Here is a 16,439-nt window from a genome sequence, read left to right on the forward strand (position 1 = left end):
GAACATTCAACTAATCCATTCCATACCTTATTTCTACCTGGCTTCGAAGCTTTTTCATCACCACGGATCATCATATATAAAAATAAATACGGCAATTCATTAGATATCGAATCCATTCACCCCATATTTACCTAGTGCTTTCTAGTACGGCCCACCCATCATTATATTATTCCGCACAACCCTGAGCTCTTGCATCTCGTCATAATAATACTCGACATAATATTTCCGACGCTTTTACAAAGACACAACTTTCATACAATTTAACTTACAATAAAACAACATACCAAGCACACAGAAAAGATGTCTACACCAAGTGATCTTCAACAACTTCTCGACATGGGTTTCGACAAGGAAAAGGCCGAGATTGCAGTCAAGAAGACGGGCGGATGTATGTATAAATTCCAACTTGCATATCCCCTGTATGCAATCTATGTAACCCCGCATACTGACTATTTGCTACAGTGAACGGAGCTTTACAATGGCTCGAAGATAATCAAGACAAGAGCATCGAGGAAATCCGAACTGCAGAAGCTGCTGCAGCACCAGATTCCGACGAGACAAACCCCAACATCGAGCCAGCGCCACTCAAGGATGGGGAAGAGGCAAAGTCGATGGTCTGCACCGATTGTGGCAAGAAGTTCCGCTCCATGATGCAGGTCCAGTTCCATGCCGAGAAGACGTAAGAGTTCCCTGCCACACCTTGTCATTCGAGGATTCACTAATACGATTACATAGTCAACATGAGAACTTCGAGCAATCGACCGAAGAGATCGCCCCCCTCACCGAAGAGGAGAAGCAACAGAAGCTCGCAGAGCTCCGCGAGAAGGCGAAGGAAAAGAGGGCGAAGCAGGCTATTGTTGACAGAGAGGAAGCCAAGCGCAATGAGGTTCGTTGCTTACTATTCCTAGATTCATCTCGACTCCGCAATTGCCCCTCCACACCCATCTACCCCGCATCACACTAACATGTTATTCTCCACAGCAAATCCGAATGAAGTCCACAAAGGAAGTCTCGGACGCCAAAGAGAAGCTGGCGAAGGACCAACAGATCAAGGAGGCGCAGGCTAAACGTGCCGAGAAAGCCGCTGATGTCCAGGCCAAGAAACGCATCCAAGAGAAGATCGCCGCCGATAAGGAGGAACGTCGCTTGAAGGCCGAAGCTGCTAAAGCTCTCCGCGAAGGTCGTGCTCCTCCAGCACCTGCAGCAGCTCCAGTAGCCGCCCCTGCGGCTTCATCCGGCGCTCCAAAAGTCCACACAGAATCTCGATTGAGATTACAAACTTCCACCGGGGTCATGACTAAGACTTACCCAGTCGACACCACCCTCTTTGAGATCTCCCAGCAACTCGAGGCCGAGCTCGGTTCGGTGACTAGTTTCACCATGACTTATCCCAAGAAGACCTTTGAAGGTCCTGTCGATTTCGGGAAGACTTTGAAGGAGGCCGGTTTAATCCCTTCTGCTGTCTTGATCGTCAAATAAAGGTCAGACTGGAGGGGGGGCATTGGGGAGAGGCTGGTGGCGTTCATGGAACGAAAATATGCATGGTCGGTGTTTGGGCGTAATGGCGTGTATCGATTACATGTAGATTTTGCCAAAGAGACTATTCTTCCTTTGGAGCATCTTTTATACGTAGCACAACAGGCACCTTATAAGCCAAAAGCAAAGCGGAATTTGAATTTCACCGAGCATTTTCTATACTTAATTGCCTTGAATCTATGTGTAGTGATCTTGTGAATGATATTATGCACAACTACAAATATGAAATGCCTGGATCTCAACACATTTTTGAACTGCGGGGATGCAGGCAACCAAATCACAATCCCTCATTGCAGCTAGAGCTATATCAGTTTCTTGATCTCCACGCGTATCTACAACAAGTGGACATATAGAACAAAAATTTCATAATCAACAGTGCAAAAAAAGCACCTATAACATAATATGAATTCTGCGAATAAACATGCCCTATGATATCTTAAAGCACTTTTAACAGCGCAACCTAACGAATTCTTAACTTAGCCATGATCGGCTACCAACAAGCAATCAGCGCAGAATGTACTTGCTCAATGTACAAGACTACCCAGCGAACTCCAGATATAGACAAACCCCGTCATTATGAAAAGTGCCTTGCTTGGCATGTCCATTCCATCCATTTCCAGCCCATCCTTCGACCCGTCATAACGCCTCTGGTACCAATCAACTAATATTTTCATTATCACATCCTCAGCTCCATCACTATCCCTCGTGTACGTATTCCATCCTGCTACAGGTGTATTTGCTTCGAATTCTACATCCCATTCAACCTCTGCCTCTTCGCATCCCCGTTCACATGCTCATCCCCCGCCATTCCACTGCCATTCGTCTGTAAGTCCGTTAGCGGAGCTTTATTCGCTTCCGGCATCGGTCTCTTCATCATCGTAGGCGGTTTATAACTGTTTCTATTTCCCATGTTCATCGGACTCGGACTACCAGGGGCACCAATTCTTCTCGTGGTGTCTAATTGGGGATTTCCCAAGTTCGCATTCCTATTTCCAGCAATAACTGGACGAGGAGCTGGCTGGGCTTGTGGTGGGCCAGTAGTAGAAGCTTGAGCTTGAGCCTGAGACGCAGGAACAGGTTTCAAATCGCGGGAAAGTGGTTTGGAGGATTTTTGATCGACGCCTGGGGTACGACGAATAGATGGGGATTCGAGGTTGGGGTTGAAAGCAGGGAGGTTGAGGTTTGCAGGGGGGGCTTGGGAGGGAGTGTGTTCTTGAGGAAGGAGAGATGCAGCGCGAGCAGAGGTAAAGCCAGCTCCTGGTGGGGGCATTTCATCTGTTATATCATTATTGCGGGATGGAGATGGAGGACCGGATGCTGTTTGGGGTTGAGGCTGAGGTCTATTGGGTTGGTTTAAAACGCGGCCAGGGAATGCGATGACAAGATTCGCAGGACGGTTGGGTTGGATTAGATCTTGAGGGGCGCGAACAACAGGTCCTACTGTGCTGATCGATCTTGCGAGACCTGCATTGGGTGTTCGTGGTGCCGGTGGAGGATGATTGTTGCGAGTGATTATTGGGTCACCAGCTTCTGGTGGTCGATTTGGTTGAACTAACGGTCCACTCTTGATTATGGGAACTGGAGGCCCCGAGGGCCCAGAAGTTCGGCTTTGGTTTGGTAATCCTGCATTTCCCGAGGATGCACTGTTACCGTTTCTGGTATTGTTGAAATGGTGTGAAGCAGTCCGTGGGGGAGGAAGTGCAACTTCATCTGGGTGAGCGTTCGGATCTGCAACGTTAAAATCGGCATCGTCGAAGTCTGGGAATCATCAGCAACGATCTACTTCATGTAATTAGTGTCCTTCATACCTCCGAATTCATCGTCTCCTATCAATGTGTCATCGCCTAATTAAATCGTCAGTGTTGTATTTCGCCACCACATTTTAAAAACATACCTGATAAGTTTGTACTCGCAGGTCCAAGACCCTGAGCCTTTTCTGCGACCTTTGGTGCATCAATCTCTTCCTTGGCGACTACTTGTGGAGTAAACGTCGAATGTCTGTGTAGATTCTCGACGTCCCACTTGACAGGTTGGACCTTGATCTTCGTAACCTTGGCCAGATAATCCTTATCATACATGCAATTACCCAACACATTCCCAAAATTTCTCAGTGCCCTCTTCAATCCATCTGTCGTTCCCTCTTTCTTCGCCTTCTCAAAGGCCGCCGCCTTGCCCTTACAGTTCTCGATATGTCCATACCCCACATCTTCATGAAAAGTGCCATCCTTCAACGTAACTCTAACAATGACCGAGAGCCCTAAACTGACTTTTAAAGTCGTGGCATTTTCATCCACAAAGTCTACTTGTGTCTCGATGATCTGACTCGACCAACCATTGAATCCGAACACCTCGTTGGCAAGCTGAATACATTTCTCCGCTGTGATGTAATGTACCTTATGTCCCGACGGTCCTGCTCGCGATGATATATATTCGGGTCCTAGTTGTTTCTCTAGTCTACTTTGTAATGTAGCAATTTCTTGTGCTGTGTATTCTGATATGCGCGGTTTGACTTCTTCGAATGGATTCGCGATTGCTCGTCCACTGTGCTGTTCGCCTGGACTGGGGATTGTTAGTTGTTGCGTCGAGAAACTCAATCAAAGGTACTTACGCAGGCATTTTGATGATTAAAGCTCAGCAATATTTTAATTATCAGACTTCATACGGGCCGGAAAGTGAATTAACTATGGTGTTATGTCGCGACAAAATTGGTGGTGTATTGTATTGTTGATGATGGCGAGGGAGCTCAAAGTCGCGTCATACATCTTTAATACACGCTAAATCCACGGTATCACGTGCAGATAAGTGCACCGACTGGCAATTGGCTCTCACGGTTATATCAGATAATGAAAAGTCGGGATTTTAGAATGTTATGGAATTGTATGATCTCAAAATACTGGCCATTCTCCTTATGTTACTAAAGTTAAAATGACAAATGAATTACGCCTATTGAATTATTGCCACCATCGAAGTATCCTCCACAAATGTACAAATGAAAAAACCTATCCCTCAAGTACCAGAACTCCCCAACCATGCTTCCCGATGGATAATGAAAGGAAATTGGGAATCTTCGTAATCTTCGTGATTATTGCCGTTTGTCGATGACCATGATTAACACAAGACGCCTGTGTGGTGAAATTCCCTCTAATGCCCCCAAGACTCATCGATCAATTGATATGACCTCCTCTATCCCATATGTACGAACACTCCCAGTATCAAAATGACCCGAACCAAGAAAATATGATTTGAGTCTACCAGCGAGCTCCTACTGGTACACTCTGATTAGCACCATAGCGACCTGAAAGGAGTTGATTGCGGATAGAATCTGGATCTCCAGAGCTACCTCCCATCCAACCAAGGTTTGTACCGAGTGCATCGACTGCCATCTGCATCTTTCCTCCACTCTGATCATTATGCCTAGCAAGTCTTTGGTCCCATCCGCCAGAATGAAGCTGGAATCCTCCCCCACGCTTGGAGGCTTCACTAATCACCAAAGCCCAAGCCCTTGAAATTTCATCGTACGCATTGTCCTTGTGATGTTTATGAGACTGACTGTCCCAGTTAGGAAGATCGTGAACAATTTTGGTGGCACTATCGAGGAAGCTGAGAGACGTAGCGGTTTGTTGTTCGTTCGGTGGGAGGTAATGCGGTGTGAAATCGACCAAAGCATCAATGAGATTTGTGAGCTGTTGCTTAACTCGATCGTACGCATAATCGGATCCAGGACTGCCACCGTAAGGGAAAGCTTCCCGTAATTCGTTTTGGTATTTGTGAAGGACGCCGAGAGTGGATTCTACCGATGGTCTTGGCGCTGAAGTGACGATTTCCGAGCCGATCTCTGGGTGTCTTTCGCAGATAGTTTGGAGAACCGCTCTCAATGACTGAGCATCTAGGGTTTCGAGAAGACGAGGGAGGTTGAGAGGTCGGCCAGTGATTTCGTTAGCTCGAACTTTCTTGGAGGGTCGGGGGATTTGTCGTGTGGCCAGGGCGGGGCTATTTGTAGGAGAAATAGACATTTTGTCATCGAGTCCATCGTCATCGGCTTTTCGTTTTCGACTACCCATTCTGAGGTTTGTGTGCGGAGAGGCTGTAATTCGTTGTCAGTATTAAATGTGAGAATGGACGCAAAAGGGGGGGTTCCTTACCTGGAGTATGAATGGGGTTACGGTGAGGTGATGAAAAGAACGACGCTTGAGTTGGAAGCAAAACGTTCATCTTCGCCGTAGAAAAATAGTGATACAATTTTGCTTCCAGTATGAGTGGAACTCTAGTTACTGGCTTTTTCGAGAAGAATATTTGATGTATGAAAGACGAAAGTTGCTTTCTTGAAGATGTAAGAAAGTAATCGAGGTTCGTTGTTAATGGATTCGGGTAACCAAGACGACTACAAAAGAGGCGCTATAATAGCTCCGACGCTAACACAATTTACACAGCAGCAAAAATGAAGTGTTCCCGGTGTCAGCACAACATATAAAAAAATATTTCTGTATAAAAGAGTGTGATTATGGAATATTCCAAGGTTAAGGTAAGGTTAAGGTTTATATTACGTTTTTAGTATAATGTTATGTATCACATTATATTTACAAGATGTTTTTATAGAGATACTACGGGATACTAGGCACCTAGGTAGGTAAGCTCACAGAGAGCCGTACTAAGCTGATGACTAGTATCGATCCTAGCATCTACTAGAAGTTGAACTACCTACTCGGGTTCTTCTTCGTTCATCCATTCTATTCCAATTTCGATTATAAAAAGAAAAAGTCTTTCATAAAGACGCAGACGAGAGGGATACTCGAGAAGAACCTGGACGTTAGGCCTGTCAATCACACGTGCTGTGCAACCATTCGTCCCCACAAATGGGCTGCAAAAAGCTGCAAGCAAGCAAGCATTTTGGTCCGATATTAGTCCATCCTTTATTAGTGGTGCTTCTACCTGTTACCGTTCGTTTTATTGGTATACCTACCAGGGAGGGAGAACTTGTTGCACATGGTGGCTAGAGTATGTACCGGTATCTACAAGACGAAATCTTAATCTATTCTACTGGTAGAACTATCCGCATCCTTCGAGTTGCTACTAATTGGGATCATCACCTATTAGTTCACAAAGCAAGATCTACGGTACGGTATTTGCTAATTTGGATCGATGACCACTCCTCCTGAATCATTCAATTCCATATAAGTCTATGTAATAGATTCGTTAGCCACCACTACTAAGTAGAGTCAACAGCATCATGGGCTCGACGTCCTTTTGTGGCTGATGAAATACCTCATTTTGAGGGTGTCAACGTATGAGGACATGAGAAGATGTATCTACTCATCGATGAATTCAATTATTGGGGTTTTAGACGGGGCCACCGCTAGTTAAGTGATATATATTTGCCACCCTTTCGATTTACGGTTAGGCGGGAGAGGAGAGACCGAAAACATTCATCTGAGTGGGTCTCTTAGGACCTACCTACACTGTACTCTCTCGAGACTCTGTAGGTATATCTGAGATTCCCAAACATAAATCACTTCATTCGTCACTTCTACACCAACCAACCTGACAGCAATGAAAGCAACCGGCGGAAAATACGGTATGATGTGCACTCAGAAATACATGAGAAAACAAGACAAGAAACATCGAGTCCACGAGGTGCAGTCGTCGGCATTCTTTCCAAGAATACTGTCTGCAAAGTTTTGGAACATGCCACAGATATTGCTTTCTAGTCACGAACTGACTATCAAAACAGACATTTCCAGAATTTGGGAATGTTCAACGTAGAGTCTCAAGACTCAATACTCACGATCCTAACCAAAAAAGACAGTAATGAGACGTGCTTCTCCCTCGTTCATAAATCTCGCCTATAGCAACTCCATCTCTCCTTCACAAACCATCTTCTCTACCTTCTGAATCAAATCCTGAAATACGATCTCCTCGTAGCTAGGAGACCAGAAGTGTAACACCACGCTTACAACCAAAGGCGATTGTGACAGCAGCAGGTATTACAGCCGCCGTCATCCCCAAAGCTTCATTCAGACTCGGATGTCGAAAAAGTTGAAATATCACAACACAGTTGATCGAAAAAAGATCGCATGCTGTTGATAGAAGTGATGTGAGTTCGCTCGATACATTGACATAGAGCATATGCCGTACACGAGGACCATGGACACAAAAGTTGTGGAGGTTGGATGATCGATAATTGGGACCCCTGTGAGATTGCGCTAGTATAGCGTAGGAATTTAGCAGGCAAACAACGTAAGTAACGGAACGACACAAAACAGATTTATATTTTTACATGCAATATCGTCCCCTTCATCGTTGGTAATGAGCTCTGTACAATATGTCTCGACAATGCATACGACGAAACGATCAGTCCGGGTACTGCGCAAAGATTGATGCATATTCGATTCCTTCGATGATTGCTCTGCAATACTGGATTTCGGCAGGAACACACAATTTGCCGGTGGTCGATATTGCATTTTGCATGTGTCGACGTATCTTGCCAACGGGCTTCGTTGTCTGCAAACCAATGTTGCTTCATCGCAATAGCCCCATAGACAGAACTTTGCAAATTATCCTTCTCTCCTTCCTGGTCTCCGCAGAGTGCATTTCCCCAGACGTTGAACTCTCTCAGATCAGCAAAACTATCTCGGGAATTTTCCGAAGGATAATTGAAAGCCATCGGTCCCATCGAAAAGTTCCCATGTGAAAGATGGATAAGCTTTTTCAATTTCAAAGTATTCTGGGACCTCTTCGGTTGGTAGCAAGGCAGCTTTCCATGTGCATGTATAGGGGTTTTCAGTATGAGAGTATGGTGGGAGCTTTCCGGTTGAAAGCAAGGCAGTGTTTCCTATGAGGCTTGTACAGCTTCTTGTAACATGAAGGTATTGAAGGAACTCTTCGGTTGGTAAAAAGGCAGTGCTTCCCATGAGGGTAATGCAGTTTCTTTCAGCATCACCCTCAACAAGTGCAATGTGGATTCTGCCATATTGTTTTATTATTTGTCTTGTGTTGTCAAAGTTAGCCGCACCTCCTTTCACATAAAAAATGGGGTTGTGATCATGCAAGTGATGATATTCCTCTCTCATCGAAGGCCAACTATCACGACTTCGAATAGCCATAATGACATGGCGCAATTTCCGGTAGGAAGCAATGATGTCGATGTTGCTATGCTGGATAGCGAGCTGGTCAACTTTCGCAATGAGCTGGATAGTGCTCTCGACGATCTCAACGATCTTAACGAACTGGATAATGCTCCCAACGATCAGGAGAGCCTTCGTCCCAGACATCACGAAATCCGGGCTGACTATCTACGTTTGTCGATGGCAAATTGATAAGAGGCTCGACAAAATTGTGAATCGTTCTGAGTAGCAGTCTGCACAAACCAAATTAGTGTACACTCTTCACATTCTGTATATTCTCCCTATTGTCATTCTGCGGATGATACTTTGCATGGTGCCTTGGGAGTGTAATCGGTTTGAAGATTTGGATTGCAGCCCTGGTGACGAAGAGGAGCACGATGAGCTGTCACCTAGCCTCAAAGAGCGAAAAGAACGAGCATCAAGCAGAGCTCGTGGCATTCTTTCCAGAAAGATTTGGAGCCACAATCTATTATCGCTTCGAAACAAACCAACGAATGAATCCACGAAGCATCACGACAATGACGTTCACGATACTAAGCTAGAAACGCAGTCAGGTCGAGCAAGGAGTAAGGCACTATCGCCAAAAGTTCTTCTCTTGACACTTGTCAGCTTCCTGATTACATGGCTCGCCGCTCTTGGCCATAAGAAACGACTCTCTGAATATCTTTACATGGCAACTATTATAACCGTCGTATCTGGCAGGGCGATACCGCCCGAGAATAGCGAGACAAGGACATCGCCACCATTCTCTGGCGATTCAAACCCACTCCAAAGCCTGACAGACAAGTTCGAACTCTTAAAAAATTGGGGTATCGAAGCAGCTATTGCATTGGCTGTGATTGCTGCATGCGAAATTATCAAGATCTTTTGCAAGAAAGTGCAGCATCGACTTCTGAGTTTCACGTGTATGGTCACTTCAACATGTTCCTTCGCATATCTCCGCGATCGCGAAGATACAACGGTCGGGCTCCTTGCAGGGTATGTTGTCTACAGAGAGTTTCTCTTGAATACTGTATACCTGACTTATGTTTGTCACCAGTGTATCTTTCGCGGGGGCTGTCTTTACTTGGAACACATTTTCTCTGGGGGTCGGGAACACAATTTTGATACCCCGTATGTTCCTCCCGTCCTCATCGATGTTCATGGCTAATTGCTCTAAAGCTATATCGTCGTTGGTATGATTCTTGCGATGATGATTCTTTGGGGGGGATTTACGCTCATGCAGCCTTTGATCGGCTCTGTAAAGATTGACGTATTCATCTTACCATCGATCATATGCTCATTTGCGATACTAGAGATGATCGTGAAAGCTCAAGACAATATGATCCGCCGAATTAGACAGTAAAAATCTCATCGTTCCTCGCATCAGGGTTCGGATATCTGGCGACTAGCTCCCCACACTTCTGAGAAGGAAAAAGAAAGATTGCGTTCTCAAAAGTACGTCATAGGAACGAGGCGTGTCATGATACGCTACTTTCCTTTTTGACACATTATGGGCGTTGGTTCAGGGAGTTTTAGAGGGCTCAAGGGGTATTTGTTTGATCCGCTCGCCCCTTGTGCCTGAGCAGGAGCAAACACCAATGTACATAAAATCTAACCAAATATATAAGAAAAAATAAAGAATCAACAAGTTGTACCATCATCGCACTGCAAATATGCGCATAGTGACTTATGATTCTCCAAACCAAATTTAAGCATAATACCAACTACCAAAAACAACATAATGAAAAACCACGTCACTACTCCTCATCCCTCTCTCCCCTTCCCCAGCATTGAACAATCGCCTCCCACAGCTGCCGATATCCTCAACGAGAATCCGCGTCCAGGCCACCACCATAATAATTTGAAAGCTTCCCCACAACACCCAAACAACTACATCAAATCACTTCAGAGAATCCTCTCAAATCTCAAGTAGATGAGAAGATCTAATTCATGTATCCTCATTGGTTCTCCCTTCCCCCTTTTCCCTTCCCCCACTAAACTACCAATTCAAATCATCAATCAAATCTACACACCCAGAACATCAAGCCCCCGCATCGAAATTACACACAACTACCTAGACATACACAACTGTCAAACTTTTCTCCACCTTCTCCTCACACCCCCAAAAAGAAAATAGAGACATAGTATCCATCACCCCCTTCAAATTCCACCCCCATCTCAACCCAGTCCTCACTTCACTTCACTTCACTTTACTTCACCCAAACCCAACTTACAAATTCAATTTAATCCAGCCTATCATCCCTATCCCCATCCTCATCACAACTAAAACCATAACCACAAATCCCCTCCACACCAACCCAGTCCATACCTCTCTTACCCTATATACCCTATATATCCCTACTCCTTCCTTCACAGCCATCAACCCACAAACCCACTCTCCATTTCTTACCCCCATCTCCATCTCTATACGTTTTCAAATCACACGCCAAAACTTCACCCTAACAAGCATATCAAAACACCATAGATATTGCATTGCTTCCAGACCTCTGTACAGTAACAAATTCACAGTAAACGTGTATTTCATCCAATAGTCAGTCGCGAAGACTCAGTCTTACTAATGCGAGAGCCCTGAGGTATCTGAGAGGGAACCTCGCTAGCAAAATTTACTAACCCTTGATTATTCTACTTGTTCGCCTCTGTATCAATCAATTGTAGATCTGAATCTAATATTACATAGCCATCATTACAACTTCGATCTGTAGTTACCTAAGAACTAGGAGATTATAGGAAGGAGGATCTAAAAGGATACAGTTCACAAGGGGAGAAGATTTCATGATCAAGATGCAATATAGTGTTCCGCTGATGTGTCTGGTATTCGATGTATCTTTGAAAATGCTATAAAAGTTCCTTTGGTAATCTTTGCTGTGCCAGAAAGACTCCCTTATTCATTCTCCAAACTTCTCGTCAAAATTCATTTACAATTAATATATCGCTGCCTTACCACGTTTATCCTACATTCGCTTCGATGCCAAGCTCTTGTTGAGTCTGGCCTGAATGGCTTCTTGCTGCGGATTCTGACGATTGTGGACTGGGGACAAGACTCGTCTATTGACAGTACTCTCATTCTTCTTGGGGGAAGGTGTGAAAACTGATGCAGTAGCCTTCAGCACATCATCGCCATCTGTATCGGCAGGTCTTCCATTCAACATGTTGGATCTGGGAGGGAATGGGCGAGACGGTGTGATGGCTACGGCGCTCTGAGGAGAAGACAATCTGTTATCCTGCGGCGTGCTCGGTGTCAACTGACTGTAACTTGTCGTCGAAGTGGATTTTCCAGTACGAGATGAGCGTTTCAAAGCAGGAGCCTGGCTTGCCCATCTAGACGTTGATAATCCACTCGCACGCTTCTTTTGGAGAAGCTCCTCAACTGTGGGGCTAGTACTGCGCTCTGGAGCTGGTGAAACATCGGCCACTGTGCCATTATCCTTTTCAGCCTTAACGTCCAAATCACTAAAGACTTGGGCAAGTCTGTCGACGTCTGAGTTTGTAACTGCATGCTTACTTCTGTGAGTACCCTGTCCCACTACCTTAGGTACATTCATCTCATTTTCCATGACCTTGGCGAGAGTATTTGGATTAGTCTCTTGAGACTTAAACTTTTCGGTTTCGGAGGTGGAAGCAAGACCTTTAGGTTCATTCTTGAAAACCTCGGAGCTTTCAGCGTTAAAGGAAGTTTCTCGTGGCTTAGAGGATAGAGGTTCTTGTTTCTTAACAACTTGACGTGCAGTAGGGTTGTAACCAGATGAAGCACGAAGAACGGCTGCCTGATTAATGACATCTGATCTAGCGAACCTAGAAGTGCTTAGACCTCTGTTTGATGGAAGTTTGGGAGGACTATCGCCGCTTCCAGAGTCCATCTTGTCTTCTGGGTTGTTCTTATCGACCGCGAACAGACTCTTGGATGAGTTATGAGTAGCGGATCGAGAAGCGATGGAGTATTTTCCATTAGACTTATCAGAGTTATCCTGGTGATGGGCATCAACTAATGGCTTTTTGACATCATTTTCGGCAGAAATAGACAGAGTCAAATCACTTCCGACGCTTTCAATATTATCGCCTGCGGAGGAGAGGCTCTTGCTGACATTGATTGGTGTTTCATGCTTTACAACGGAAGATTCTGGAGGATTGGTGGCGCCTGATGATGCCACAAAGCCCGTCTTTCCTGGTGCATGCTCATCTTGTTGAAGAGTCTGTGAAACTTCTTCACTGTTAACTTTGCTGCTGAAATGAGTCTTCCATTCAGGAGGTTGGAGTTTTGTAGCAGTAACTCTGGGTGAGTTCTTGTATTGTAGCTTATGTCCATGGAGGTACTTTTCGACACAATTTCTTGCAGTAAGTACTTCACTGGTCAAGGTGGCATTTGGTCGCATCTTCATCATTTCCTCGATCGAATAAGCAAGTCGCTTAGATTTGGGAATAACATCCATGACGACTGCAGTAGGCTCGGAAGCTCGGATAGGGCTGATAGCCTCGGTGGACTTGGTAGCTTCCACAATTTGAAGAGGCTTCACAGGCTTGACAACGTCAACGATTTCAGAGACTTCAGTCAGTTCGACAGCCTCGACAGGACCAGACTTCTCAGTAGGGATGGCAGCCACCGAATGAGTACCATTATGAAAATTTTGAGCCATGTCGAGAATTTTCTGGGCGATCTGCTTAATGTAGGCGTCAATAAACTCCTGAGGGAAGCGTAACAATGTTTCAGATCTTGTCAAAAAGTCCGAAACAAGTTCTTCGGTAACTGATAAGATAGGCTTTGAGCTTGAATAACGAGAGGATGACAGTCCGCCAATGAAAACGTTTTTGGCATGTTTCATGAAATGCGCATCATTTTCAAGTCCTACGTTCTTGGCTAAGTGAAAAACGTGGTCATAAAAAGAACCGCCGTGATTCGCATTCAGAACCTGAAGTGTACCTTCAACAATATCTCCTTCCATTAAGCTCAAAAGATCCCGGAAGTGGGGATACTCTTCAACTTGATCATCCTCAGCTTTGCATTCATCCTCATGGAGTGGAACAAGAATCTCTTCGCTATCAATTTCAATAAGATCAGCAAATGTAGAACTGCTGATTCTGTTCGTGAGATAACTTCTTTCAGCATCGCTCATCTTTTTTTCTGCCGATGATGAAATGGGGGACAGAAGTACGAGTGGACCCTGGCTTTCTTGTTCTGAGGAGTGAGAAGAGCCACCGCTATGTCTTAGCTCTGAGAGTTTGAAACTATGATAATTAACAAAACTCTTTGCTGTACCAGGCAGCTGAAATTGTAACTTCCAGGTGGGTATCTTTTCTGTCGTAGAATTGGCCCGATATATGACAGTGCTCCCAGTGATCCCATCCTTCACCTCGACCTTGAATATCGCAGCCTCTGACAACAAATCGCTCAGGATGGTCTCGTGGTCAATTTGAACTTCGAGGGTCAAAGGAGATTTCTTATCGAGTTTGATGAGTCTTGCATTTCCGAATTTGAAAGTACTGTTGTTCTTGCAAACTTTGATAGGCTTCTCAATGATCACAGTGCGAACAATGACTGATGTGGGTTGGATCATTACATCATCTGTTATTAAAGTCAGGCGGGCGGCAACATTAGCATGTTGAACGGAAGGGGTCAACTCGGAAGCGTTTGTTGACATTGCTGGTGGTACCGATTGGACAGAATGGTTAGACTCCGATATGTTTGCGCCAACAATGGGTATGATCTGCTGAGCAGAACAAACCGACATTGAAGCGCTAGTCGTAATGGCAGGTACGACTTGCTGAACAGAGGGGATCGACGACGAGGCGCTTGCAGTATTGGCATGTGTAGCAGATTGACTGAGGTCATCTGATCCAGACATGTCGACAAGTGGAGCTGAAGGGGATGCCCACCGTGAAGCCGCAAGGCCACCTTGAGGCGCCAATGTAGAAGCTGATGGTGGTACCAAAAGATCATCATTGACTTTGTTTTGTGGTGCAGAAACAACAGGCTCGGAAGCTGTTGTAACTGGGCTAGAGCCGATATTATTGTGCGAAAGAAAGGTTGCAGGACTGGTGAGCTTGAACCTCGAATTTATAAGTCGATTTGCTAGAGGGGGAGCAGCACGAGCGACTACAGGAGACGCAGCTTGGTGAACTGGCTTTTTAGGTTTGAAAGTCGATTGAGGTGTCTTGAAAGAGCGGCCTTCAGTTCGATTCTTTCTGCTGGACTTAGCCTCGCGTTGCAAAAGAGCAATTCCAGCATCAACTTTAGCATGTGATTTACCACCACATCTTGCGTCGTTGTAGTAAGTTTGGCTAGTGACTTGTTAGTTCGAAACGAACAATTGATTGTGGCTTTATAATTTGCAGGAAATACATACCCAGCACCAGAGTTATTTCCGCGACCACCCACAGATGCATGACCACTTCTGTTTGAAGCTCCACCCCGACCGTGACCTGCAGGATTGCCACTTCTGCCATTGTTGGTTAGTCTAATGCCACCTCTGCGAAGTCGATATAATTGTCCACCGGCAATATCGTCAAGGTCTTCAAGGCCCGGATCGATGTCGTCGAGGTTGAGGTCTAAAAAGCCAAGTCAGCATGCAGACGGATCAAGGACAGGCTTTCTGGACATCGAACTTACTATGCCAAGCGGAAGCAGGGTGTTCTGGTCTAACTTGTCTGTTGATGGATGACAATGGTACCATTGGAACGTTAGCAGCTCGATCTTCGAGTGGCAGGGCATCTCTGCGACCGATGCCAAGCTCTTCCTGCAAAACAAAAGGATTAGAATGTTGAAGCAAAGAGCAACACGGTGTGATATAATAAAGGGGACAAATACGCAAGGGCTTACCATCATCGCTTGCTTGATCGCCTCCATCTCAGCAGGGGATCGGACTGTTTCCGACATCTTGAAGATGATAATTCGGTCTGATACTGCACGGTAAATTCAAGTTAGGCAGGGTTGACAATAATATACTGTTATTGGCCTCGATCTCGTACGCAAGCAGGAATGTTTGGACATACCTTGAATAAATGCGCAGGTTGGATGCAATATTTGGATCTGTAGGAAATAAAAGGCAACGAGTTTCTGGGGAAGTTTTTGGGGCCCTTTCTGGATTGAGTATGAAAGAGGTTCCAAGGTTGTTTTGATTTTTCAAGTTACTAGGCAAACCAAACTCGGTAACCAAGTAAGCTAAGATTATCAAGATTTTGATTGGTCAAGTTATTGAATGAGGAAGGAAGTGAAGTTGAGACGGAGGTGCAAGGGAAAGAGCGAAGGAAAGGAAGCAAAAGAATGATAAGCACTAGGTAGGTATGAATGGTCAACTGGGACTGAGGCCACAAACTCATCACAATCTTTTAATCTCGTTTCAGTCTCTGAATATGCGTGAGTGAGTTTTGTAATCTGCATGAGTCTCTCAAACTGTATGAGTCCCTCCATTCCTTCCAACCTCTACAATCTCTTTTGGTGTCTCTCTCGATTTGATCTAATCTCGCAATTCAATCAAGTCTCCTGATTGACTGAAATCCGAGGTCCTTAATCCATTGCAATCTCTTAATCTATTGGAGTCTCTTGACCTGCTACATTGTCTCAACCCAAATGGTATATAGAAGAACTCCGATTGATCTGTCCCCAAACGGGTAGGTAGGTAGGTAGGTTGGCGTCAAAGAATTATGCGGGGTTGAATTATGTGGGGCTCGAAGATTTTGAAGATTTACAACTTCACTCTTTCTCCCTTTACTATGGATATTCAAAAGTCCCATACGTAACAGTAACAGTAACAGCATTAAAGCAGAGTGAAATAAGAACAAAAAAGT

The 16,439-nt window shown here is 45.0% G+C and overlaps 6 protein-coding genes across 6 annotated transcripts; 2 read left to right on the forward strand and 4 right to left on the reverse strand.

The window, feature by feature from the left end:
- Positions 1–300: 300 nt before the first annotated feature.
- EAE97_011940 (uncharacterized protein) lies at positions 301–1,479 on the forward strand (the record flags this gene model as incomplete). The annotated part of the gene is made up of 4 exons (XM_038882454.1): positions 301–388; positions 463–679; positions 736–886; positions 982–1,479. The coding sequence occupies 4 exons, from the start codon at positions 301–303 to the stop codon at positions 1,477–1,479; spliced, it is 954 nt and encodes a 317-aa protein (XP_038726754.1).
- An 805-nt stretch (positions 1,480–2,284) lies between these two features.
- Positions 2,285–4,152, reverse strand: EAE97_011941 (uncharacterized protein; the record flags this gene model as incomplete). Its single annotated transcript, XM_038882455.1, has 4 exons — positions 2,285–3,294; positions 3,345–3,380; positions 3,431–4,095; positions 4,145–4,152. The coding sequence occupies 4 exons, from the start codon at positions 4,150–4,152 to the stop codon at positions 2,285–2,287; spliced, it is 1,719 nt and encodes a 572-aa protein (XP_038726755.1).
- Positions 4,153–4,393: 241 nt separating this feature from the next.
- On the reverse strand, positions 4,394–6,069 carry EAE97_011942 (uncharacterized protein). Its single transcript, XM_038882456.1, has 2 exons — positions 5,679–6,069; positions 4,394–5,620 (listed from the first exon to the last, which is right to left on the reverse strand). Exons 1-2 carry the CDS (start codon positions 5,746–5,748, stop codon positions 4,785–4,787), a joined length of 906 nt encoding a protein of 301 aa, XP_038726756.1. The 5' UTR covers positions 5,749–6,069; the 3' UTR covers positions 4,394–4,784.
- A 2,090-nt stretch (positions 6,070–8,159) lies between these two features.
- Positions 8,160–8,804, reverse strand: EAE97_011943 (uncharacterized protein; the record flags this gene model as incomplete). The annotated part of the gene is made up of 1 exon (XM_038882457.1): positions 8,160–8,804. The coding sequence occupies one exon, from the start codon at positions 8,802–8,804 to the stop codon at positions 8,160–8,162; it is 645 nt and encodes a 214-aa protein (XP_038726757.1).
- A 151-nt stretch (positions 8,805–8,955) lies between these two features.
- EAE97_011944 (uncharacterized protein) lies at positions 8,956–10,294 on the forward strand (the record flags this gene model as incomplete). The annotated part of the gene is made up of 2 exons (XM_038882458.1): positions 8,956–9,635; positions 9,819–10,294. 2 exons carry the CDS (start codon positions 8,956–8,958, stop codon positions 10,000–10,002), a joined length of 864 nt encoding a protein of 287 aa, XP_038726758.1. The 3' UTR covers positions 10,003–10,294.
- A 1,317-nt stretch (positions 10,295–11,611) lies between these two features.
- EAE97_011945 (uncharacterized protein) lies at positions 11,612–15,528 on the reverse strand (the record flags this gene model as incomplete). The annotated part of the gene is made up of 4 exons (XM_038882459.1): positions 11,612–14,933; positions 14,999–15,200; positions 15,262–15,388; positions 15,472–15,528. The coding sequence occupies 4 exons, from the start codon at positions 15,526–15,528 to the stop codon at positions 11,612–11,614; spliced, it is 3,708 nt and encodes a 1,235-aa protein (XP_038726759.1).
- Positions 15,529–16,439: the final 911 nt, after the last annotated feature.

Source organism: Botrytis byssoidea (assembly GCF_014898295.1).
Source record: "Botrytis byssoidea strain MUCL 94 chromosome Unknown BBYS_044, whole genome shotgun sequence".
Classification (NCBI taxonomy): Eukaryota; Fungi; Ascomycota; class Leotiomycetes; order Helotiales; family Sclerotiniaceae; genus Botrytis; species Botrytis byssoidea.

Coding starts and splice junctions, on each gene's coding strand:
- EAE97_011942 (XM_038882456.1), bottom strand. CDS start 5,748: ATGAACGTTTTGCTTCCAACTCAAGCGTCGTTCTTTTCATCACCTCAC. Junction 5,621..5,678: donor TAACCCCATTCATACTCCAG/GTAAGGAACCCC, acceptor AACGAATTACAG/CCTCTCCGCACACAAACCTC.